The 26287-nt window shown below is 47.7% G+C and overlaps 1 protein-coding gene across 7 annotated transcripts in view; it reads left to right on the top strand.

Moving 5' to 3' along the window:
- Positions 1–26287, top strand: part of herc2 (HECT and RLD domain containing E3 ubiquitin protein ligase 2) — a 119215-nt gene that overhangs the window by 28168 nt on the left and 64760 nt on the right. For 4 of the 7 annotated variants that reach the window (XM_064326995.1, XM_064326996.1, XM_064326994.1 and 1 more), the window contains 19 exons: positions 2235–2428; positions 4737–4937; positions 8459–8687; positions 9447–9571; positions 12585–12763; positions 13202–13386; positions 14416–14571; positions 14903–15088; positions 16075–16245; positions 16525–16628; positions 17115–17265; positions 18782–18996; positions 19936–20068; positions 20843–20970; positions 21781–21976; positions 22479–22615; positions 23679–23855; positions 24424–24560; positions 24911–25149. In XM_064326995.1, coding sequence (XP_064183065.1) covers positions 2235–2428; positions 4737–4937; positions 8459–8687; positions 9447–9571; positions 12585–12763; positions 13202–13386; positions 14416–14571; positions 14903–15088; positions 16075–16245; positions 16525–16628; positions 17115–17265; positions 18782–18996; positions 19936–20068; positions 20843–20970; positions 21781–21976; positions 22479–22615; positions 23679–23855; positions 24424–24560; positions 24911–25149 — 3243 coding nt within the window. The remainder of the gene's footprint in view (positions 1–2234; positions 2429–4736; positions 4938–8458; positions 8688–9446; positions 9572–12584; positions 12764–13201; positions 13387–14415; positions 14572–14902; positions 15089–16074; positions 16246–16524; positions 16629–17114; positions 17266–18781; positions 18997–19935; positions 20069–20842; positions 20971–21780; positions 21977–22478; positions 22616–23678; positions 23856–24423; positions 24561–24910; positions 25150–26287) is intronic. The other 3 variants (XM_064327000.1, XM_064326999.1, XM_064326997.1) reach the window with 1 other exon arrangement.

The following is a 26287-nucleotide window of genomic DNA, read 5'->3' as shown; positions in this document are numbered from 1 at the left end:
CCAAATATAGGTTGTTTTCTCAAGTTGTAAATCTTACCCTCTTGAAATTCCGTTGTGCGTGGCAAACTCAGTCTTCTTATCTGGCACCACAATACAGTCCATGTCAGGCCTTTGATCAGCAACTCTTAGGCTTCATACGCAGTGAACTACTGTATGTAAAGAAACTACAGGAGCTTGAGGCAAAAAAGTGTAAAAGATGGGAACATTGCATTGGCACAGTGAATTGCTCTATTCCCTTCTCATCTATGGACAATTACTTTTGAAACTTTAAAGATAAAGACAGGCAGCAGGTAGCGCAACTGGTGATATACTGTACATTTTTTGTTTTCCCAATCTCTAGCATTGGGTGTAGTTTAATTGGAGCGCTGCATTTGTCGAGCAGGGTGCACGTGTCATTCTGTGGGTGTTAGCATTGCGCACTGCAGGTAGAGTGTGAGATGTGGTCCCCTTGTGAGGACTGCAGGTAGAGTGTGAGATGTGGTCCCCTTGTGAGGACTGCAGGTTGAGTGTGAGATGCGGTCTCCTTGTGAGGACTGCAGGTAGAGTGTGAGATGTGGTCTCCTTGTGAGGACTGCAGGTAGAGTGTGAGATGTGGTCTCCTTGTGAGGACTGCAGGTAGAGTGTGAGATGTGGTCTCCTTGTGAGGACTGCAGGTAGAGTGTGAGATGTGGTCTCCTTGTGAGGACTGCAGGTAGAGTGTGAGATGTGGTCCCCTTGTGAGGACTGCAGGTAGAGTGTGAGATGTGGTCCCCTTGTGAGGACTGCAGGTAGAGTGTGAGATGTGGTCTTCTTGTGAGGACTGCAGGTAGAGTGTGAGATGTGGTCCCCTTGTGAGGACTGCAGGTAGAGTGTGAGATGTGGTCCCCTTGTGAGGACTGCAGGTAGAGTGTGAGATGTGGTCCCCTTGTGAGGACTGCAGGTAGAGTGTGAGATGTGGTCTCCTTGTGAGGACTGCATGTGGAGTGTGAGATGCGGTCTCCTTGTGAGGACTGCAGGTAGAGTGTGAGATGTGGTCTCCTTGTGAGGACTGCAGGTAGAGTGTGAGATGCGGTCTCCTTGTGAGGACTGCAGGTAGAGTGTGAGATGCGGTCTCCTTGTGAGGACTGCAGGTAGAGTGTGAGATGCGGTCCCCTTGTGAGGACTGCAGGTAGAGTGTGAGATGTGGTCTCCTTGTGAGGACTGCAGGTAGAGTGTGAGATGTGGTCTCCTTGTGAGGACTGCAGGTAGAGTGTGAGATGCGGTCCCCTTGTGAGGACTGCAGGTAGAGTGTGAGATGTGGTCCCCTTGTGAGGACTGCAGGTAGAGTGTGAGATGCGGTCTCCTTGTGAGGACTGCAGGTAGAGTGTGAGATGCGGTCTCCTTGTGAGGACTGCAGGTAGAGTGTGAGATGTGGTCCCCTTGTGAGGACTGCAGGTAGAGTGTGAGATGCGGTCTCCTTGTGAGGACTGCAGGTAGAGTGTGAGATGCGGTCTCCTTGTGAGGACTGCAGGTAGAGTGTGAGATGTGGTCTCCTTGTGAGGACTGCAGGTAGAGTGTGAGGTGTGGTCTCCTTGTGAGGACTGCAGGTAGAGTGTGAGATGCGGTCTCCTTGTGAGGACTGCAGGTAGAGTGTGAGATGTGGTTCCCCTTGTGAGGACTGCAGGTAGAGTGTGAGATGCGGTCTCCTTGTGAGGACTGCAGGTAGAGTGTGAGATGTGGTCTCCTTGTGAGGACTACAGGTAGAGTGTGAGATGTGGTCTCCTTGTGAGGACTGCAGGTAGAGTGTGAGATGTGGTCTCCTTGTGAGGACTGCAGGTAGAGTGTGAGATGTGGTCTCCTTGTGAGGACTGCAGGTAGAGTGTGAGATGTGGTCTCCTTGTGAGGACTGCAGGTAGAGTGTGAGATGTGGTCTCCTTGTGAGGACTGCAGGTAGAGTGTGAGATGTGGTCCCCTTGTGAGGACTGCAGGTAGAGTGTGAGATGTGGTCTCCTTGTGAGGACTGCAGGTAGAGTGTGAGGTGTGGTCTCCTTGTGAGGACTGCAGGTAGAGTGTGAGATGCGGTCTCCTTGTGAGGACTGCAGGTAGAGTGTGAGATGGCCCGGCTTGATACAGTGTTAGATACTATCTAGCTTGTAGATAAACTAAACGTTAAGCACAGTTTACAGTGGTAGGAATAGACGAGCAGTGTTGGGCCGAATGGCCTGTTCTCGTCTTGCGTCATGTTATGTTATGTTATGCGGTCCCCTCGCGAGCAGGAAAGAAGGTGGTGGACATCGCGGTGGGATCCACGCACTGCCTGGCCCTGACGGACGAGGGCGAGGTGCACAGCTGGGGCAGCAACGACAAGCTGCAGCACTTCGACACGCTCTTCTCCAACAAGAAGCAGCCCAAGGCCCTGCCGGGGCTCAACACCAAACACATCGTGGGCATCGCCTGTGGGCCCGGACAGGTGAGCGCCCGCGTCCGGCTCGGGTTCCTCCACAGACCCTGCTCGTCTGACTTCGTTCGTTTGGTCAAACTTGATCTCGCAGCGAGGTGATTAAAAGTAGAAAAGGGGAAAAAGTTGCTGTTTGTCAAACCAAAAGTAACACAACAACTGGCAAGGTACATATTTTTTTTAAACTTTCTGCCAATGTATATCTTAAAACAACTTATTAATCGAAAGTGGCTAGCGTTTGGCTAGTGCAAATCCCTGAAGTCACTGGCCATATTGCAGGAAGTGCAAAAGATATTAATGTTATATACTACATAGCATTGTTACTAGCTTAAATGTGTGTATTGCATAATAAATAAATGAATATAATAAATAGATGAATAATGCAGAATAAGCTTGATATTACAATGTCATAAACTACTGACATTGTACAGTCATTTTATTTTTTCATTCAGTGAACATCCCATTCCTTCTCTCAGTATCTAGCCTAGTAACCAACATATGAGTATATGGTATTATGCAGTACAGGGCATTGTTAATACATTTAAGACTAATACATTTTAAAGAAATACATTTAGCATTCTTAAAAGGAAATAAATAGTAAGTGACACCATACTGTATGTAACAGGGATTACCATTCATTTCTCTTCCCTTCGTCATTATATTGTCAGTCATGGTGTCCCAACGAGTTTTTGGCTGTCCCTCGCCTCACCCCTCAAATGTTCACACCATCGGTGTGATGTAATACCTCATGGCAAAGGCATGCCTTGGGAGCCTCTGCTTCTCTGTAGTACAGGCCCCCGCTCAGAGAACAGACAGCAGGGGTGTGTTTGCTTTTCATTGTGGGCGGCTGTGCCTATCTAAGCCTTGGACTTAGCACTGATGCGTATTCCTAATCAGTTTATTCGAATTAACATGGCTATATCACATTATGTAATTTAAATAAAACTTAACATCACGGTCTCTGCAGTTCAGTCATGTCCTGTGCGCATTTGTCAATGTGGCTCACGAGCTTGCGGAAACAGTGTTGTGTCTGTAATGGATTGATGGTTTAGAAGTGGAAACCTTGAGCACTTGGGTCAGATAAACTGCGCTGTCAGCTTTCCGCCATTTCAGTCAGTGTTTCGTGACAGTGAAGTAGGGTCTGATGAGGAATGGATGCTCAGGTCACACCTACATGACACCTTTCATGACATGCCCCACTCTATGCCCCTCAAGTCAAACCGTCATGCCACACCCCCATTCTGATGTCACCCCCTCATGGCACACCCCCATTCTGATGTCACGCTCTCATGCCACACCCCCATTCTGATGTCACACCCTCATGCCACACCCCATTCTGATATCACACCCTCATGCCACACCTCCATTCCAATGTCACACTCTCATACCACACCCCCATTATAATGTCACACCCTCATGCCACACCCATTATGTCACACTCTCATGCCACACCCACATTCCAATGTCACACTCTCATACCACACCCCCATTCCAATGTCACACCCTCATGCCACACCCCATTCTAATGTCACACCCTCATGCCACACCCCCATTCCAATGGCACACTCTCATACCACACCCCCATTCTAATGTCACACCCTCATGCCACACCCCCATTATAATGTCACACCCTCATGCCACACCCCCATTATGTCACACTCTCATACCACACCCCATTCCAATGTCACACTCATGCCACACCCCCATTATAATGTCACACTCTTATGCCACACCCCCATTCTGATGTCACACTCTTATGCCACACCCCCATTCTGATGTCACACTCTCATGCCACACCCCCATTCTAATGTCACACCCTCATGCCACGCCCCCAGTGTAATGTCACACTCATTCTAATGTCACACTCTCATGCCACCCCCCATTAATGTACACCCACCCACCCATTCCATGTCACACTCTCATGCCACACCCCCATTCTAATGTACACCCTCATGCACCCCACATGTAATGTCCCTCATTCTCAATGTCACACCTCATGCCACCCCCCAGTGTAATGTCACCCCCATTCCCAATGTCACCTCTCATGCCACACCCCCATTAGAATGTCACACCCTCATGCCACCCCCCCAATGTAATTCCACACCATTCCAATGTCACACTCTCATGCCACACCCCCATTGTAATGTCACACCCTCATGCCACCCCCCATATTCACCTCATTCTGATGTCACACTCTCATGCCACACCCCCATTGTAATGTCACACCCTCATGCCACGCCCCCAGTGTAATGTCACACTCATTCTGTTGTCACACTCTCATGTCACGCCCCCACTGTAACATGCTCTCTGCTGCCTGCAGAACTTTGCCTGGTCCTCGTGCTCCGAGTGGTCGGTGGGCCAGCGCGTGCCCTTCGTGGTGGACGTGTGCCCCATGACGTTCGAGCAGCTGGACCTGCTCCTGCGCCAGGTGAGCGAGGGCATGGAGGGCAGCTCCGACTGGCCCCCCCCGCAGGAGAAGGAGTGCATGGTGGTGGCCACGCTGAACCTGCTGCGGCTACAGGTGGGTACCCAAACTCCACCCCCCGTCCTCGGTCTCTAACTGTGCACATTCACTGATTATATATACTCTTCACACTCTTACACTCAAGCGCAACTTTCTGTCTGTTTGTTATTTTACTTTAAATTAAACTGAATGCAGTTATATAGTACATTTTACAGCAGAGCGTGTCCTGAGACCCCAGCTAAAGCAAGCTTAGGGTAAGAATGGCAAGGAAGAACCCCCCTGATGTCATATCTGAACTCAATTGAATTGATTTTATATTGGAAGTGTATCTGTGGGAATTGGAAGTACAGTATATTTAATTAATTCAGTGGTAGTTTTCCAGAATGTTCGGAAGGTCTGGATGGTACATGATTCTGCCCTCAAGCCAATGATGTTCCTCAGAGTTCCACTGTGCTGTGTTTTTTGAATTATTAATTCCATATCCTGTTTTTCCCTTGTTTTTCACATGCTTGAGTGCCCTAGTTTATTAGATTAATTTCTGGTTCATGTTGTATTGGAGATTATTTGATGTAGCAGAAGTTCATCTGAGGCAGCAGAGTTTATTTGATGTACTGGAGTTAATGTGCTCCTGTTTTTTTGTGACTTGAGTGGTATTTGCCTTACATTAGCCCTACAGTGTGTTTGTGACAAAGTAGCATTTGGCGTACGTTGGCACTGTGGGCTGTTTGTGACTAAGTGGTATTTGGTTCATGTTTGCGAAGTTGAGTGTTTGTGACAAAGTAGAATTTGGCATACGTTGGCACTATGGTGTGTTTGTGACTAAGTTCCATTTGCATTACATTAGCACCACTGTGGAGTGTTTGTGACAAAGCATTTGGGATTCGTTGGCACTGCGGTGTGTTTGTGACTAAGTGGTATTTGGTTCATGTTTGCGAAGTTGAGTGTTTGTGACAAAGTAGAATTTGGCGTACGTTGGCACTATGGTGTGTTTGTGACTAAGTTCCATTTACATTACGTTAGCACCACTGGGGAGTGTTTGTGACAGAGTAGCATTTGGGATACGTTGGCACTGCGGTGTGTTTGTGAGTAAGTGGCGTTTGGCTTATGTGAACACCGAAGTGTTCTTTTTTACTTAAGTGGTGTTTGGCATACAGTGCCGTGAAAAAGTATTTGCCCCTGCCTGATTTCCTCTATTATTGCATATTTGTCACACTGAATGGTTTTATGTCTTTCCTGTGTTTGAGGTTGAGTGACGTTTCTCCTGATGTCTGTCATTGATGAAAGTGTTATGACACCTTGTAAACGTTTCCATTAGTCTGTCACCTGATTGTATTAGGCACAGTGATTATCACCTGTGTCATGAGCGTCTGTTGAATCTGATCTCCCTGTATGAGTCCTGTACGGTCGAGTGAGTGTTCCACTGTGCATCTGTAGCTTGTCATGAGCTAAGTGTTAATTGCTTCTCGTGACTGTGAGACAAGTCAATCCCTGTGGTCTGTGCGTTTGGAGTGGCCTGTTTAAGTCCTTCCCTGGTGTGTCTGTCGCGTGTGAGTGACGTGTTCTCCCTGTGGTCTGTAGTGTGTGAGTGACGTGTTCTCCCTGTGGTCTGTCGTGTGTGAGTGACGTGTTCTCCCTGTGGTCTGTAGCGTGTGAGAGTGACGTGTTCTCCCTGTGGTCTGTCGTGTGTGAGTGACGTGTTCTCCCTGTGGTCTGTCTGTGTGAGTGACGTGTTCTCCCTGTGGTCTGTAGCGTGTGAGTGATGCGTTCTCCCTGTGGTCTATCTGTGTGAGTGACGCGTTCTCCCTGTGGTCTGTCTGTGTGAGTGACGTGTTCTCCCTGTGGTCTGTAGCGTGTGAGTGACGCGTTCTCCCTGTGGTCTGTAGCGTGTGAGTGACGCGTTCTCCCTGTGGTCTCGGTGAGTGCTTCTCCCTGTGGTCTGTCTGTGTGAGTGACGTGTTCTCCCTGTGGTCTGTAGCGTGTGAGTGACGTGTTCTCCCTGGGTCTGTCGTGTGTGAGTGACGCGTTCTCCCTGTGGTCTACTCTGTGGCTGGGAGTGACGTGTTCTCCCTGTGGTCTGTAGTGTGGAGTGACGTGTTCTCCCTGTGGTCTGTCTGTGGAGTGACGGTTCTCCCTTGTGGTCTGTCCTGTGTGGAGTGACGTGTTCTCCCTGTGGTCTGTAGCGTGTGAGTGACGTGTTCTCCCTGTGGTCTGTAGTGTGTGAGTGACGTGTTCTCCCTGTGGTCTGTCGCGTGTGAGTGACGTGTTCTCCCTGTGGTCTGTCGTGTGTGAGTGACGTGTTCTCCCTGTGGTCTGTCGTGTGTGAGTGACGTGTTCTCCCTGTGGTCTGTCGTGTGAGTGAGTGTTCTCCCTGTGGTCTGTCGGTGGACGTGTTCTCCTGTGGTCTGTAGCTGTGTGAGTGACGTGTTCTCCCTGTGGTCTGTCTGTGAGTGACGTTTCTCCTGTGGTGACGTGAACGTGTTCTCCCTGTGGTCTGTCGCTGTGTGAGAGGTGTCGTGGAGTGGTGTTCTCCCTGTGGTCTGTAGCGTGTGAGAGTGACGTGTTCTCCCTGTGGTCTGTCGCGTGTGGGTGACGTGTTCTCCCTGTGGTCTGTCTGTGTGAGTGATGTGTTCTCCCTGTGGTCTGTGATGTGTTCTCCCTGTGGTCTGTAGCGTGTGAGTGACGCGTTCTCCCTGTGGTCTGTAGTGTGTGAGTGACGTGTTCTCCCTGTGGTCTGTAGCGTGTGAGTGACGCGTTCTCCCTGTGGTCTGTCGTGTGTGAGTGACGTGTTCTCCCTGTGGTCTGTCTGTGTGAGTGACGTGTTCTCCCTGTGGTCTGTAGCGTGTGAGTGATGCGTTCTCCCTGTGGTCTATCTGTGTGAGTGACGCGTTCTCCCTGTGGTCTGTCTGTGTGAGTGACGTGTTCTCCCTGTGGTCTGTAGCGTGTGAGTGACGCGTTCTCCCTGTGGTCTGTAGCGTGTGAGTGACGCGTTCTCCCTGTGGTCGGTGACGTGTTCTCCCTGTGGTCTGTCTGTGTGAGTGACGTGTTCTCCCTGTGGTCTGTAGCGTGTGAGTGACGTGTTCTCCCTGTGGTCTGTCGTGTGTGAGTGACGCGTTCTCCCTGTGGTCTGTCGTGTGTGAGTGACGTGTTCTCCCTGTGGTCTGTAGTGTGCGAGTGACGTGTTCTCCCTGTGGTCTGTCTGTGAGAGTGACGTGTTCTCCCTGTGGTCTGTCGTGTGTGAGTGACGTGTTCTCCCTGTGGTCTGTAGCGTGTGAGTGACGTGTTCTCCCTGTGGTCTGTAGCGTGTGAGTGACGTGTTCTCCCTGTGGTCTGTAGCGTGTGAGTGACGTGTTCTCCCTGTGGTCTGTCTGTGTGAGTGACGTGTTCTCCCTGTGGTCTGTCGTGTGTGAGTGACGTGTTCTCCCTGTGGTCTGTCGCGTGTGAGTGACGTGTTCTCCCTGTGGTCTGTAGCGTGTGAGTGACGTGTTCTCCCTGTGGTCTGTAGCGTGTGAGTGATGTGTTCTCCCTGTGGTCTGTAGCGTGTGAGTGACGTGTTCTCCCTGTGGTCTCCCGCGCCGTAGCTCCACGCCGCCATCAGTAACCAGGTGGACCCCGAGGAGCTGGGCCTGGGCCTGGGCAGCGTGCTGCTCAACAGCCTGAAGCAGACGGTGGTGACGCTGGCCAGCAACGCCGGCGTCCTCAACACCGTGCAGTCGGCCGCTCAGGCCGTCCTGCAGAGCGGCTGGTCTGTGCTGCTGCCCACCGCTGAGGAGAGGGCCAGAGCGCTGTCATCGCTGCTCCCCAGCGCGGGTGAGAGAGGCGGGGCGTCGCTGTGCCACCACATGCCCAGGACACACCCAGGGCACGCCCAGGACACACCCACCCCATGCCCAGAACACACCCAGGGCACGCCCAGGACACACCCACCACATGCCCAGAACACACCCAGGACACGCCCAGGACACACCCACACTATGCCCAGAACACGCCCAGGACACACCCACCCCATGCCCAGAACACACCCAGGACACCCCACACATGCCAGAACCACCCAGAATACACCCGGACCACCCACATTACAGACCACCATGAACCCCCCCACATGCCCAGGCCACAACCAGGGCACACCCAGCACACACCCAGGACATTTCCCTGCTGCACGTGCAGAAGAACCTCAGAGATGCAAACTTCGGAGTTGCTGACTTGAAGGAGATACAGGGAAGACGATTAACTGAATACAATAGGAATGCCTTATCAGATTCCAATTATCACTGATGCAAAAAGGCGACTTATTTAAATTAAAATGATTCACACTTTCCACTGATTAAAAAGTAAATCTTGAAATGATATCTAGACAAAGGGCTGTGTCTTAGCGCTATTGCTGAACAATACACAAGGTGAAATTTGACAGTATTTCCTATAAAGTTCTAAATGGTAAAATTTTGAATTCTTAAAACAACCTCTGAATATGAAATGAAACATGTTACTAACCAGCACACGCAGTTGTATGAAAGGGAGCGTGTTGGTAATCCTGACTGATGTGCTGTCTGACTCCGTGTCCCCTCTCAGTGTCTGGGAACGAGATGAGTGTCAGTCCCGGCCGGCGCTTCATGATCGACCTGCTGGTCAGCAGCCTGATGGCAGACGGGGGTCTGGAGTCGGCCCTCAATGCGGCCATTACAGCCGAGATACAGGTCAGTGCATTTGAGATACACGTCAGTGCGTTTGAGATACAGGTCAATGCGTTTGAGATACAGGTCAGTGCGTTTGAGATACAGGTCAGTGCGTTTGAGATACAGGTCAGTGTGTTTGAGATACAGGTCAGTGCGTTTGAGATACAGGTCAGTGCGTTTGAGATACAGGTCAGTGCGTTTGAGATACAGGTCAGTGCGTTTGAGATACAGGTCAGTGCGTTTGAGATACAGGTCAGTGCGTTTGAGATACAGGTCAATGCGTTTGAGATACAGGTCAGTGCGTTTGAGATACAGGTCAGTGCGTTTGAGATACAGGTCAGTGCGTTTGAGATACAGGTCAGTGCGTTTGAGATACAGGTCAGTGCGTTTGAGATACAGGTCAGTGCGTTTGAGATACAGGTCAGTGCGTTTGAGATACCGGTCAGTGCGTTTGAGATACAGGTCAGTGTGTTTGAGATACCGGTCAGTGCGTTTGAGATACAGGTCAGTGTGTTTGAGATACCGGTCAGTGCGTTTGAGATACAGGTCAGTGCGTTTGAGATACAGGTCAGTGTGTTTGAGATACAGGTCAGTGCGTTGTAGATACAGGTCAGTGCGTTTGAGACACAGGTCAGTGCGTTTGAGATAACGGTCAGTGTGTTTGAGATACAGGTCAGGGCGTTTGAGATACAGGTCAGGGCGTTTGAGATACAGGTCAATGCGTTTGAGATACAGGTCAGTGCGTTTGAGATACAGGTCAGTGCGTTGGAGATACAGGTCAGTGCGTTGGAGATACAGGTCAGTGCGTTTGAGATACCGGTCAGTGTGTTTGAGATACAGGTCTGGGCGTTTGAGATACAGGTCTGGGCGTTTGAGATACAGGTCAGTGCGTTTGAGACACAGGTCAGTGCGTCTGAGATACAGGTCAGTGCGTTTGAGATACAGGTCAGTGCGTTTGAGATACAGGTCAATGCGTTTGAGATACAGGTCAATGCCTTTGAGATACAGGTCAATGCGTTTGAGATACAGGTCAGTGCGTTGGAGATACAGGTCAGTGCGTTGGAGACACAGGTCAGTGCGTTGGAGATACAGGTCAGTGCGTTTGAAACACAGGTCAGTGCGTTTGAGATACAGGTCAGTGCGTTTGAGATACAGGTCAGTGCGTTTGAGATACAGGTCAATGCGTTTGAGATGCAGGTGAATGCGTTTGAGATACAGGTGAATGCGTTTGAGATACAGGTCAGTGCGTTTGGAGATACAGGTCAGTGCGTTTGAAACACAGGTCCGTGCGTTTGAGATACAGGTCAGTGCGTTTGAAACACAGGTCAGTGAGTTTGAGATACAGGTCAGTGCGTTTGAGATACAGGTCAGTGCGTTTGAGATACAGGTCAGTGCGTTTGAGATACAGGTCAATGCGTTTGAGATACAGGTCAGTGCGTTTGAGATACAGGTCAGTGCGTTTGAAACACAGGTCAGTGCGTTTGAGATACAGGTCAGTGCGTTTGAAACACAGGTCAGTGCGTTTGAGATACAGGTCAGTGCGTTTGAGATACAGGTCAGTGCGTTTGAGATACAGGTCAGTGCGTTTGAGATACAGGTCAGTGCGTTTGAGATACAGGTCAGTGCGTTTGAGATACCGGTCAGTGCGTTTGAGATACAGGTCTGGGCGTTTGAGATACAGGTCAGTGCATTTGAGATACAAGTCAGTGCGTTTGAGATACAGGTGAATGCGTTTGAGATACAGGTCAGTGCGTTTGAGATACAGGTCAGTGCGTTTGAGATACAGGTGAATGCGTTTGAGATACAGGTCAGTGCGTTTGAGATACAGGTCAGTGCGTTTGAGATACAGGTGAATGCGTTTGAGATACAGGTCAGTGCGTTTGAGATACAGGTGAATGCGTTTGAGATACAGGTCAGTGCTTTTGAGATACAGGTCAGTGCGTTTGAGATACAGGTCAGGGCGTTTGAGATGCAGGTCAGTGCGTTTGAGATACAGGTCAGTGTCTTACATTCACCAAGCTTTTCCACATGCAGAAAAAAACAAAAAATAAGCCAATCTCAGGAAGTATTTTAGTCTTTTATTTCGACTTAAACTATTATTTCTATTTCTTAGCTAATTAAGACAGAAATATTGCCATTTAGACTGATTTCAAAATTTGACAATGAGGCATGAAAATTTCACTTGTCAAACGAACAGTAGCTTTAAACAAGCTATTATTTTCAACTTTTTTACAAGGACAATGATACATTTTTTATTACAAGACTCAGACACTTCTTAAGACATTTTTTGCAGTGCAGTCTTTCCGATGTTTCGCTCGTGTTGTCAGGCTCCCTTGAAAAAGAGCTTTCTGTCTCACTGGGTTTCACCTGGATAAACAAAGGAGAAATTAAAAATCTAAAAATCTGCCTGGTCCCTCTTGGTATTTGGTGAAAGCGGTTTATGATTGGGCACCAGCTCTGTGCAGTCAGTGCGCGATTGTTTGCTTAATATGGCCCGCTGTCTGTAATTGGCTGTTGGACGTAGGCACTTTGTTCTATTGGTTGGTTGACTGGAGTTGGCCGTGAATGCTGCCGTCACTGAGATATAAGTCAGTGTTTTTAATTTGTGGGGTGCGCCTGAACTTCCTACGTCTGCCGCAAATGTATTTCCCAGCTTCACTCCACTCACTCTGATTTTATTTTTGGTAGAAACTTAAAGCCAGTCTGACAGATGCATGATGACGGATTTTTGTTTTGTTTTGTTTTTCGCACTACAAGTGCTCAAAAGGGATTATCTTTTCTCTAGAGGATAGAGAGGGGAAAATATCTCCTGTCTCTAGGTTTTTGATTTGGAGATGTTTTCTGCTGCAAAATGTTTGTTGGATTAATCCCTCCACGGTGTGTGTGATCAGACAACAACACAGTGCCTGTCACGGTTACCGTTTGTGCTGCAACTGAGTGGGTGCGGGGGAGGAGATAAGCTGATGGACGGCAGCTAGGCGCAAGCAATTAAATTCCCTGTGTGAATATGGCGTGCTAAACTCTGGTTCCTCAGGACATTGAAGCCAAAAAGGAGGCTCAGAAGGAGAAGGAGATTGACGAGCAAGAGGCCAACGCATCCACGCTGCAAAGGAGCAGGACCCCGCTGGACAAAGACCTCATAAACACAGGGATCTACGAGTCAGCGGGGAAACAGAGCCTGCCCTTGGTACAGCTGGTACAGCAGCTGCTCAGGTAGCACACACTGAACTTGATCATCTGGTTTTCTACAATATCTGTGTGAGAATTTTGGGTATACACATGCTTTGTGGGTTTGTGTGTTTGCGTTCATTAATGTGCAAACATGCGTATGTGTCTGTGCTTGTTTGTGTATGGTCGTGGTGGTAATTGTGTTAATGGACCATGAATGCAAGTGAAATCCCTGTAACACATCTGAGTGCACATCTTAGTCTTGAGTCACTGATGTTCCGTTCCAAGTCTTTGACCTTGTTGGCATGAGTCCATGTCTGATTCATAGCTAGGTCCTGGACCTCTGTTCATCTAGCAGCTGAAAGTAGTAGTGCTGATCTCAGATCAGTTTGTCCATTTAGCTCATAATGGATCAAGTTGGGCCATGAGCAGGGGAACTCTGATCCCAGAACAGCACTCCTCCTCTGTATCCCCCGTCTTCAGGAACATCGCCTCCCAGACCATTGCGAGGCTGAAGGACGTGGCCAGGAAGATCTCCAGCTGCCTGGACGCCGAGCACGTGGGCAAGGAGCGCTCGGCCTCCCTGGACCTGCTCCTCCGCTTCCAGCGGCTCCTGGTCAGCAAGCTGTACCTGGGCGTGAACGGGCCGGAGGTCGTCAATGGATACAGTGAGTCCAGGCCAGCCGCCGCGGCTAACGGGAGGGATCGCCTCTTACCATAGTGAAAATAGCTCGGCTTCCATTTTATGCCAGGAGCCCTACGGTGAAAGCACGGCCTCCTTTTGTTCATAACCCTGCTGACGGAGCGTTAAGGAGGCCCATCTCGGCTGATATGAGCCGCTTCTCTGGCCTTTGTCCTTGGGCAGGCGATAACGTTACCTCTGATTAACAAGGGCTGCTGTCAGTTCCAAAGAGAGGCATGATTTCAGCGGCAAGGTGGAAGCCATTACCCTTTGTCATCAAACTGTCCGTCTGATTAAAGAAATTGCTCTCCATTCATTTATCGTAGTTGTCCAGGAGTGGTCAATTGTTTGTCTGTTGGCATTTAAAAAAACTGATCTCCTGAAATAAAGATAATACAATAATAAAGTTGAGGGCTCGCACTGCAGTCGAATGTGCTTCCTGCTGATGTAGCTTTGGTCTGATACCTGCAGTGAGGAAGTGAGCGTTGTGTACAAGGTACATAAGTACACAAGAACTCATAATGACAAGAACAGGCCTTTAAGCCTATCTAGGCTCTCCATTTACCTACAAACTAGCATGCACCCTGAGGGTATCTGCATGTGCCATGTATTGCTGTCTATTTAAAATAATAATAAGTCCTTTCAAATATCAGTACCTTATTTACCTTTAGCTAATTCTCCCTTTGTGTTATGATCTGCTGATGGAACTCAAAGTTAAGACAAAACCTCCTACTTTCTCATCTGTGGACCTGGGGCAGTCGGGTCTGTTACAACTGAATGTAGGGCTGCCATACGTGTCAATGGGACTGTCTGTCACGTCAGAGTTACAATGAGCAGTTTCAGAAACACTACTGTAATTTTATGGTGTATAAAAAAGGTGTGTGAAAAAAGGATGCCTATGTGGAATTGACCTAAATTATGCGACCTTGTTCTGCTGACGAGCTCAGTCTGATAGCCCTTTTGCAGTTCACTCTGTTAATCCCTTTTTTACGAATGAATGTGTGAATGTGTGCAGATCCGGACCTGCTGGGCGTGGGCTCTTTGCTGAAGAAGTACATCGCCTTGCTGTGCACCCACATCGGAGACATCCTCCCCGTCGCCACCAGCATCGCCTTCGCCGGCCACCGCCACTTCGCCGAGGTGTCCCGCATCATCGAGGGTGACCTCACAGGTACGAGAGCTTCGCATCATCATCATTTTTCTGCCCAACTTTATTTTCATAAAAATGCACCAGTGAAACCGTAAATGCGTATTTCAATTTCATCCGTGAATTTGTCTTATTGAGGTTAATTATGTGGCATTACTAACTGAATTGGCGAATGTGGAGTTGTGTTAGGTTCACTGAGTATGTTCATTGAGCAAGTTCAGTGTATGGGATTGGCTGGTGCACGTTTGCTTTGTGATTGGTCGTTGAACACATTCGCTGTTCTTGATTCGTTGTGGCGCAGGTTCACTGTACTTGATTGGCTGCTGAGGATGTTTACGTTCTCTGTGCGCTGCAGGCGTCCTCCTTCCTGAGCTGGTGGTGTCCATCGTGCTGCTCCTCACCATCGACGGGGGTCTCATGCAGGAGACCGGCTCCATCCCCCTGCTGGCCGGACTGCTGGAGCACCTGGACCGCTTCAACCACCTGGCGCCCGGGCACGAGAGCGACGACAACGAGGACCTGGCCTGGCCGGGCATCATGGGTACGCCACAGGAAGCGCTGCGCCTACCGCCGTGCTTGAGCTGCTGCAGTTACGGGCCCCGGCCAATCGGTCACTCGCCTCTGTGTAATCTCCGGTCTTCAGGGACACAGCTGTACCATTTTAGCTGTGGGCTGTTAGTCAAGCCGAGACACCAAACGGAGTAAAATAATCTCTGAATTAATGAAGGGATGGATCCAGTGTTCATGACAGAAGACCGGGAGGTTTAATTAAACAGATGGCCGCCTGGAAAAAAAAAGCTTGTTGCAAGATTTTCAACAGACACTCGCTGTATTACTCTTTAAAGAAATTTAATGAGGACATTAACATTACAGCATTAGCACGCTCTTATCGCGACTTACAAACTTTACATAGCATTTTACATGTACCATTTATACAGCTGGATATATACTGAGCAATCGGTTAAGTACCTTGCTCAAGGTACAACGCATGTCCTACCAATGGCCTGCGACCTTTCTGTTAGTTCCTAGTCTAGTTCCTTACCCACTGTGCTACACTCCGTCCGATCTACATTTCCGTTAATTCCTCCTGTGGCTTGAGTCATTGGCCGCTCCCTGGTTCTGAGGCACTTATTGACTCAGCCAGACGGTGCCACCTACAGTATGCAGTCTCTAATACACAATCGTCTGTGTGTTCCCAGACCAGAAGTCATGTTTCTCAGAGTAGGTACTTTGGGCCTGATTTACTAAGACCTTTAGCATGTGCAAAACCTTTTGGCACACTCAAAACTAATAACACAACCAATGATTGGTGCAAAAAAAATACCATGCCCAATCATGGGTCATGTTATTGGTTTTACGTACGCTGAAAGGTTTTTCACGTGCTAAAGGTCTTAATAAATCAGGCCCTTAAACCTTAAATACTAGAAGTCGAGCCGTATTCAGATTGAATGAGCTGAAGCGGTGGCTTGTGGAGGTGAGATTTGTTTAACCCGCTCCCCTCCTCTCCTCTCCGTCCCGCCATGGCAGGCTCCTTCTTCTCCGGCCAGAGCTCCCGGAACAACGAGGAGGTGTCCCTCATCCGCAAGGCCGACCTGGAGAACCACAACAAGGACGGCGGCTTCTGGACCGTCATCGACGGGAAGGTCTACGACATCAAGGACTTCCAGGCGCAGTCGCTCACGGGGAACAGCATTCTGGGTAAGCGCCGCAAAAACTTCCGAACCCCCAAACATGCAGGGTGTCCCGTGCCAAGGACTCTCTGTAGCCGTTTGGGATGATAGAAGAAGCTCTGAAGCCATCCTGTCTAAAGCTCTAAAGCCTTCCTGTCTACTGTAGGAATTTTGTTCATCGAGGCGTTACTGATCTGTTTTTAGTGAGGACAAGGTTATATCATTGTTTTGTTAATGGGAGATGTTATCCTTGGCTTTGTTCCCCATGTTATGATTCCCTGGTTTAACGGGTTGTCTCCACCCTTAGCCCAGTTTGCAGGAGAAGACCCGGTGGTTGCTCTTGAAGCGGCTTTGCAGTTCGAGGACACCAGGGAGTCCATGCAGGCTTTCTGCGTGGGGCAGTACATGGAGGTACGTATCTTGTCTTTGTTTTGTTTTTTGTTTTTTTAATTCGCCCAAATAAATAAAATGTTTAGCTTTACCATCTGCAGATGATAATACAAATACCCAGTGGTTCATATGTTGAAAACCATGCTTGATTTACACAAATTGCTCCCAACAGCATAAGTGGGAAGACCTTCCACCCCACTTCAAACTTGCTCATGTGTACATTGTGGTGTCGGTGCAATAGGTTTGCGTGTTAGCAGCCGCTTTTGCCTTTTCCCTCAAGCTTTTAAAGGTCATTGCAAAGTCACTGCTTGCATTCTTTTTGGTATTGGAAAACAATTTACGCAGCAAAATTTATGGAAATGAATCGAGCATTATTTGGTTAGATTACGACCGCAATAAACAAAAGTAACAACTGGGTTTGAATAAGGACAGTGAATCTCGCTCTCCATTAAGTATGATTAGGAAAAGTGTTGCTGCCATTCATTTTAACTTGCCCCCTCTCCTCAGCCCAACCAGGAGACTGTGACCACGCCAGACCTGAGCAGCTTGTCCTCGCCCCTGATCGACACGGAGAGGAACCTGGGCCTGCTGCTGGGGCTCCACGCCTCCTACCTGGCCATGAGCACGCCGCTGTCCCCCATGGAGATAGAGTGCGCCAGTGAGTACCGTCCGCCGCTGTTCGTTTCGCCCAGGGATCGCGGCACCTCTCCTGCTACCATTAGCAAACCAGCATGTCTGTCGTTAGCGAGCATGCCTGTCGTTAGCAAGCGTGCCTATTGTTAGCAAGCGTGCCTGTCGTTAGCAAGCGTGCCTATCGTTAGCGAGCGTGCCTGTCGCTAGCGAGCATGCCTGTCGTTAGCAAGCGTAGCGATGGCCTGTCGTTAGCAAGCGTGCTGTCCTACGTTGCATTAGCGAGTGTGCCTATCGTTAGCAAGCTTGCCTGCCGCTAGCGAGCGTGCCTGTTGTTAGCGAGCATGCCTGTCGTTAGGGAGTCTGTGCCTCTCGTTAGCGAGCGTGCACGTAGACATTGTGGCAGGTTGCTTGTCACTAGGCACATCAATTGGTTCTGAACAATGTCTATAATTCATTTTTGAATTTGAAATTAAATGTGTATTATGAACCTGAAAAATAGTTTTAAAATCATGTCCCATTGCACAGAAACACTTACTACTCAAGGACAGAGCTCTGTGATGGGCGGAAGCAGCAGGGTGCGAGCTCTGGAATTTTAAATAGCCCGCCAGTGTAATCCAGGCACTAGCCCCTGTAATCCCTGCCTTAGTCCAAAAAAAGATACACGATGGTCAAATCGACAGACAGTTGTAGCCAGCTACTGTAGACATAGGAGTGATGTCAGTTTGTTTGAGCAGTAAACCTCTTTCACAATTTCTGTTCATGTAACATTTAACATTTAAGCTTCACTTAACTTTTTCTATTTTACCCACACTACTTCTAATTCCTTCATTAGAAATATTTATATGGCTTTATATTTATAAATTGTCTTGTGGACCTGTATGAACATGGTCAGAATTTAGAGGGGAATGTTGAAGGTGCATCAATGTGACTTCCCTATCAGGATTCCTTGGGGAACCCTCTCCATTTAGAATGCTTCTGTTCGCTTACATTTGAATTGTCAAGTCTCTGAAGCATTGCTGGAAGAGTGTAATTGCTGTGTGTATTTGTTATTGTTTTTACGAGGTTCTTAAAGTGCTTGAAATTTATGCCCTGAAATTTCAAGCACTGGTATTACCTGGGAAAAAACAGATCCTTTTTCATTTAGTGCTTGAAAAGGTCCTTAAAACTAAAATGATCTAGTCTCTAAAATTGACATTTTACATAGAATGGTGTGTGACAGTGCCCAACAATTTGTTAATTAAAATTTGATATCATGATTTCAATAGAAAAAGAATACCAAGAAATTGCTGTTATACTATTGGATACTAATATACGATTAGAGATATTTTTTATATATGTACCGTTGTAGATCATACTGTTATGCTTTTAGAGAACCAACAAACATTTCAGTTGTTGTTATTCTGTATCATTGCTGATATTTGTTATTCCAGGGATGTTCTGTGTATATTTAGCTGTCCTGGCTTCTTTTTTTGTAAAAGAGAGTGTATTTCAGTGAACCCGCCTGGTTAAATAAAAATAAAAATGCGTGTCGTTCTTCTCAGAGTGGCTCCAGTCATCCATCTTCTCTGGGGGCCTGCAGACCAGCCAGATCCACTACAACTACAACGAGGAGAAGGACGAGGACCACTGCAGCCTGCCAGGCTCCACCGCGCCCGACAAGGCCAAGCTCAACTCCCGCAGACTCACCCTCAGCGACCACTCTCAGCCTTTCCTCCAAGCTATCGCTGACAACAACATCCAGGACCACACTGTGAAGGTAGCCTGTCCAATGAGCACAGAGCGAGGGCTGGTCATGTGACCTGTGGAACACAGTAACCTGCCCAATGAGCACAGAGCAAGGGCTGGTCATGTGACCTGTGGAACACAGTAACCTGCCCAGTCAGCATAGAGCAAGGGCTGGTCATGTGACCTGTGGAACACAGTAACCTGCCCAGTCAGCATAGAGCAAGGGCTGGTCATGTGACCTGTGGAACACAGGGCAGTATCTGGGGACTCCCTTTGAGAAATGGAATATAGTACATATTGTATATGTGAAATTTTTGAAAATATATAGATGATTGTTTTTCACATCTAGGTTTTCACCTTGCAGTATTGGAAAGTGGCATAAATGTGTATGCTTGTGAAGTTTTGGTAATATATGTATGATATATTTTATTTCAGCATATTGTAGGTTATTATTATGTAGGTCGTAAGTGATTTTTGATGGTCAGTCTAGCACATAGTTCAGTAATTCCGTGACATAATATGTCACCCCTTACTTCCCCATTAGCAAAATATCCAATATGAAACATTAAAAAACATTAATAAGGTTTAATAATGTTGCTATACAGAGTGTTCGAGTTTGTTGGGTATGTTTTCATGCTTTTTGCAGTATGCTAAATGTTACATGCCCACTCAGATTTTTTTGTAATTGTGGCTGATACTAAAGTAGGATACTGGGTGCATATCTCACAAAATAATGTGAATTTGCACATATACAGTTGGTGGAATGATCAACTGTGGGTAACCTCTGGGTAATATTCCTGCTGAAGTTGTTGTTGGGTTTGTGTTATCGGCACCTGATGTGTGACCGATAGAAAGAGCTTTGGCAGGGTGAGTAGTGACCGGGGAGGCGGAGGCCACTTTCGGGCCCTCGTTATTTGGATAATGGGGGGGGGGCGCTCTGCTGACGTGCTCTCCTCTCCGATGCTCCCAGGACTTCCTGTGCCAAATCGAGCGCTGCTGCAAGCAGTACCACCTGATCACGCCCATCGTGTTCCCGCCGGAGCACCCAGTGGAGGAAGTGGGTCGGCTGCTGCTCTGCTGCCTGCTCAAGCACCAGGACCTCGGTAACCGCAAGCGACTCTGGGATAGCATTGGTCCTCCCGCTCAAACTGCAGTTATATAAAGGGAGGGGATTCTGCTCAGTCTTAGGGAAAGGTTGAATTTTATGTTATGTAATATATTAATGTAATACACTTTGAGGCGCAAGTTTTATATCAATTTACATGAGTTATGTACACAAGCATTATTTGTTTTCTAATCTGTGTAGTGTAGTTAGCTAGCAAGCCAATGCTACAAACTTTCAAGTACTGAAGCCACTGGATGAGATTCAGTCTTTACAGACTACAAAAATCTCTGTAGGGTCTGAAAATCTCTGTAGCCTTCTGGTAAGGAGAGCAAGTTGCCTAGCAAGCTGTTTCTAGCTAGCTGGTTAGAAGTGGTGGAAACACAATATAATGATGGAAAATGCAAATAATCGAAATGACCATTGCTTTTTCAGACCGACCAGTATATATAATTTCTTTATCACTGGCACCCTCTACAGTTCAAAGTTGGCTTTGTCTATTATGCAGGCATATGTTCTACCAGGTTTTGTGAAATGCAAGTTGCAGTTTACTCCATCACGAATGTCATGTTATGAAAATGCATGCCAGTTTAATGAAAGCGGAATCCAAGCTTTTGTTACCGTCCCAACTGCTTTACTGCAGGGATATTGAACTAGAGCTATGACAGAGCTGGCTGGTGTGCACTGTCTCCCTGTATGATTTTGTCATTAAAGCGTTTATGTGTGAATAGAGCGTGCGCGTGTTTGACCGCTGTGTTGGCTCCTCCCCCTCCAGGTCACGTCGCTCTCTCACTCATCAAGCAATGTGCCTTGGGCGTGGACCAAGGGAAACTGAGATCCCTTCCCAAATCTGTGATTGACGTGTGTCGGATGGTGTACCAGGCAAAGTGCTCTTTGATTAAGGTAGAATTCTCATTTCTTTGTGCATTCTCATTCATTTTAGAGAGTTCTTTTAAAAAAAATGTTTTATATTAGTTCACTCACTTCTGGAAATCGCATTACAATCATTTTCGCTGATGCTCGTATCCAGGGTGATGTGGTGAACGTCAGTGTTGGTTCCAGCAATACAAAATTGTGATATCACCATTTCGTCCCGTTTATTTCAGTGTAACATTAACGTAACAAACTGAAATGAAATTAATTGAATTTAATTAATTTAAGATTCCTCGTAGAGGCTTATTGGCATTTTCGTAACATAAATTGACTTAAATGGAATTGTCCCCAATCCTGGTGCTCTGCATGACAAACAGTTATGAAACGTTACAAATGCAACTGAATTAACTGATATGAATCAAATCAGCAATAGTTTAAGGTTTGTTCTTATCTTTGTGTGGTGTTTTTGATAGCGTTTTTAGCAGGTAGCCCACTTCTGTGTTAGGTTTTTGCCGGAAGGTTATGGCCCAGTTAGCCACAGCACACTGAAGAATGCTCTCAAAATAAAAAAAAGACAAAGTTTGCTTCAGGGTATCAGTTGATCGAAACTGAATGCACTTACTAGAACATCTGCGGTATATCCCTGAGGTCTGTGCTGTGCCATGGCCTCATTTAATTTCCTCCCGTTTATCTCTGTAAAGCGTCTTTGTGACAGTGTCTCTGCGAAGAGCGCTATGCAGATAAAACTGAATTGAGTCTATTACTTCCTGTGTCCGCTTGCGCACTTCCTGTGTCCGCTTGCGTACTTCCTGTGACCCCCCGCGCTGCTTCCTGCCCCAGACTCACCAGGAGCAGGGCCGGTCCTACAAGGAGGTGTGCGCCCCGGTGATCGAGCGCCTGCGCTTCCTGTTCAACGAGCTGCGGCCGGCGGTCAGCAACGACCTGTCCATCGTGTCCAAGCTGAAGCTGCTCAGCTCGCAGCCGCGCTGGAAGCGGATCACGCAGAAGCTGATCCGCGACAGCAGGAAGAAGAGAGGTGGGCCGGGGCTGCGTGCTCTCACACAAACTTAACCGACTTAACGATCAGCCTCCCTACATTAAATGTATGCCGGTTTGGCAATTTGGCTTTGGTAATGTTCATCTGGCTTTACCAGAGCGTCTTTGCAACATATGTACCTGTGAAATATATGAATGTGTTTGGGTACATGTAGATAAATGTGAGTTGAGTTGAGTTGTGTATGAATGTTTTGAATCAAAATAATTTTTGTCTAAATGTGAAATGGACTTGGCTGGCAGATACAAATCTGTAGCTGGATTACCGGTACGTTGCCAACCTTTTGTTTTTGTCAAATTCTATTTATAGCGTTCGTAGTATACATACACTTTATATGTTGTCCTTCAGAGGCAGGAGGCTGTTGACCTGAACCTTGTAAGCACTTTGATATTTGTGCAGTGACTCTGTGTTGGGTAACACGAGGAGGTGTTGAGTGCCGTCGGCGGATGGATTTCACGGGCGCGTCGTTATCGGTGCGTTTCAGTGCCCAAGAAGTCCGAGTCGGCTGACGTGGAGGAGTCGAAGCTGGAGAACGACGAGACGGACGGAGAGGACCCCTGCGCTGTCCCCATCAGCCCCGCGCCTGCCGACAAGAAGCCCGCGCCCGCAAAGTCGCCCAAGGTGAACCTCCGGCCTCCTCCTCTCTCACTCCCTCCCTCCCTTTCTCTCTCTCTTCTGCTTTTTCTCTTTCTTTCCTGCTCTCTAACTCACTTATCTGCTTTCTCTCTCTCCCTGCATCTCCTTCTCTTTATCTCTGTTCCTCTCTCTCCCTCTCACATGCACTCACCCTCTCCCTCTCTCTCCTGTTGTTCTGTTTTCCTCTCCTTTCCTATCTCACTCATTTCCTTCATATATTTTTCTTCCTCTATCTCTCCATCGTCTTCTTTTTCCTTTTTTTCTTCTCTCGTACCCTCTTGCTCTGTCTCTGGGCCCCACCCTTCTCCCTCCTTCTCTCTGTCTCTCGGCTATAGATTGAAACCCTTCATCGCACTGCCACAGAGTCTCCCTCTCTCTGAGCGCTTGATCACAGCAGGGATCAGTAATACCCTGGCCCCGCCCCCCTATTAGTCTATTTATAAAGGCATCAGAATGTTTCTGCCTGCCCAGCTGACAGGCCCTAATTAAACTCCCCCAGCTCAGGGGGTGGTTACATGTGTCCAGCCTCTCTCTCTGACACTGGCCAGCTGTCTCTCGCACACTTTTACATGCATACCACCTTCATGCTGTGAGTCTGTGGTAAATTCATACTCTTACGCTCACTTATTGCTCAGGAAAATATAAAATGCACGGTGCAAATCCATGTTTGCGTACGGCAGCCCCGTAGTTATTTGTAATGGAGGCCCGTACCCCAGGTCCACAGATGAGTAAGTAAACTTTTCAACTTTTTGGTTGAGTTCTGTCGGCAGGACATGGGGGAGAGGTGTAAATTAGGTAAAGGTAAACTCTACGTGGATATCAAGGTTTTTCTGTTCTTTTTAGAGTTGTTAATGCGTGGAGCAGCATGCCTGGTCAGACAGAGAGGCAGATGCCCTTAGAATGACACAGTGCTGGATGCTCTTCAGTTTGCTCATAAATGGCGATCCGAATTGGCTGATTCGGCTTGTTCCAGTCGTGATGTGTCCTTATGTTCCTATGTTCTTGTATGTGAACATTGGTGTCTGTGTGTCTGTCTGTCTGTGAGCAGCAGGACAAGTGGCAGCCCCTGTTGTCCACGGTGACCAGCGTGCACAAGTACAAATGGCTGAAGCACAGCGTCCAAGGCACCTTCCCCCAGTCCAGCCTCATGGCCACCATCGTCGAGTTCGCCCTGAAGGAGGAACCCCTGGACGTGGAGAAGATGAGGAAGTGCCTCCTGAAACAGGTGATGGTTACAGTACGGGGGAGGGGAGCTTGGGATGTTAAAATCGAGATAGAATAGCAGCATCGCATCCTTATGCATTGAGAACAGTGAGGAGGAGATCCACCAGGAAGTAGTATCCACCAATCACCGTCAGAATTGTTTCTTTGGTGTTACCAATGTACTCCGTGATTGGTGGAGCTCGTCCCTCTTTTCTACCACTAAGATATAGCCAGGTCTTATCCCAGTTTTTTATCCCTGGAGAGAAGGGAGGAGTATGGGAGGCATTCAGGTGTTAGGAGTAGGTAGAGGAATGTGAAGGGGGGGTTGGTTGGTTGGTGTTGGTGTGTGAAAAGGGTAACAGGGGTTGACGTTTTAGGAGGGTTGGGAAAAACAAAGTAAGTTTGAAGTAGATGGATGGATGCATAGATACTGCAGATAGATGGATACTTTATTGATCCCATTGGTAGTGTGTTACAGTAGCTTTAGTAGGGTCGAAGGGTATGAGTAAAGTGACTGTCAGAGGGAATGTGGTTTTGGGGATAGTGCAGTTAAAAACCTGTCAGTCTGACGCCCGTCAAATATCCCGCAGCTGGAGAGGGCGGAGGTGAGGCTGGAGGGCATCGACACCATGCTGAAGCTGGCCTCCAAGAGCTTCCTGCTGCCGTCGGTGCAGTACGCCATGCTGTGCGGCTGGCAGCGCCTCATTCCGGAAGGGACCAATATCGGGTACGTTTCCGTGGCGATGTCGCCCGCCCGGGTCCAGCCAGACCACTGGTGCCTTCAGACTGAGGCCAGGGGCCTCTGTGAGTCTGTGTTTCAGCCTTCTTCTTGGATCAGTATAGGTTATTGAAAGCAGGTATCTAAGTGCTGGCGTAATTGCATCTTTAAATTGATTTTAACTGAATGCACGATTGCCTCGTCTCCTTTTGCTTTGTTTTTGGACTTTTCAGTTCCCCATAAATGGTTTAGTGGCAGTGACCAGGTTGCCCATATTATCTGCATTTAGGACCCCGCTGGGATTTCACCTGTCAGTCTTTGAATGAGTGAATTAAACCCAGAGGTTTATTTGCCCCCAGGGAGCCCCTGTCGGACTGCCTGAAGGACGTGGATCTCATTCCCCCTTTCAATCGCATGCTGCTGGAGGTGACCATCGGCAAGCTGTACGCCTGGGCCATCCAGAACGTCCGCACCATCCTGCTGGACGCCAGCGCCAAGTTTAAAGAGCTGGGTCAGTACCACCGTGTGGCACCCTCATACGGACTTCTATACCACCATCCTAATACACAGATAGTGTACCATCGACCCTTATACACAGGTACTGTACCGTCACCCTAATACACAGATACTGTACCGTCACCCTAATACACAGATACTGTACCATCACTGTAATACACAGATACTGTACCATCACTCTAATACACAGATACTGTACCGTCACCCTAATACACAGATACTGTACCATCAACCCTCATACACAGATACTGTACCATCACTGTAATACACAGATACTGTACCATCACTGTAATACACAGATACTGTACCATCACTCTAATACACAGATACTGTACCATCACACTAATACACAGATACTGTACCATCGACCCTTATACACAGTACTGTACCGTCAACCTGATACACAGATACTGTACCATCACTGTAATACACAGATACTGTACCATCACTGTAATACACAGATACTGTACCATCACTCTAATACACAGATATTGTACCATCACTGTAATACACAGATACTGTACCATCACTCTAATACACAGATACTGTACCATCACTCTAATACACAGATACTGTACCATCACTCTAATACACAGATACTGTACCATCACTCTAATACACAGATACTGTACCATCACTCTAATACACAGATACTGTACCATCACACTAATACACAGATACTGTACCATCGACCCTTATACACAGGTACTGTACCGTCAACCTGATACACAGATACTGTACCATCACTGTAATACACAGATACTGTACCATCACTGTAATACACAGATACTGTACCATCACTCTAATACACAGATACTGTACCATCACTGTAATACACAGATACTGTACTATCACTCTAATACACAGATACTGTACCATCACACTAATACACAGATACTGTACCATCACTGTAATACACAGATACTGTACCATCACTCTAATACACAGATACTGTACCATCACTCTAATACACAGATACTGTACCATCACTCTAATACACAGATACTGTACCATCTCTCTAATACACAGATACTGTACCATCACCCTAATACACAGGTACTGTACCATCACACTAATACACAGATACTGTACCATCACTCTAATACACAGATACTGTACCATCACTCTAATACACAGATACTGTACCATCACTCTAATACACAGATATTGTACCATCACTCTAATACACAGATACTGTACCATCACTCTAATACACAGAT

Source organism: Anguilla rostrata, chromosome 3 (assembly GCF_018555375.3).
Source record: "Anguilla rostrata isolate EN2019 chromosome 3, ASM1855537v3, whole genome shotgun sequence".
In the NCBI taxonomy this organism is placed as follows: Eukaryota; Metazoa; Chordata; class Actinopteri; order Anguilliformes; family Anguillidae; genus Anguilla; species Anguilla rostrata.
The sequence above is the reverse complement of the archived record's forward strand: the minus strand, read 5'-3'. Positions and strand labels throughout refer to the sequence as shown.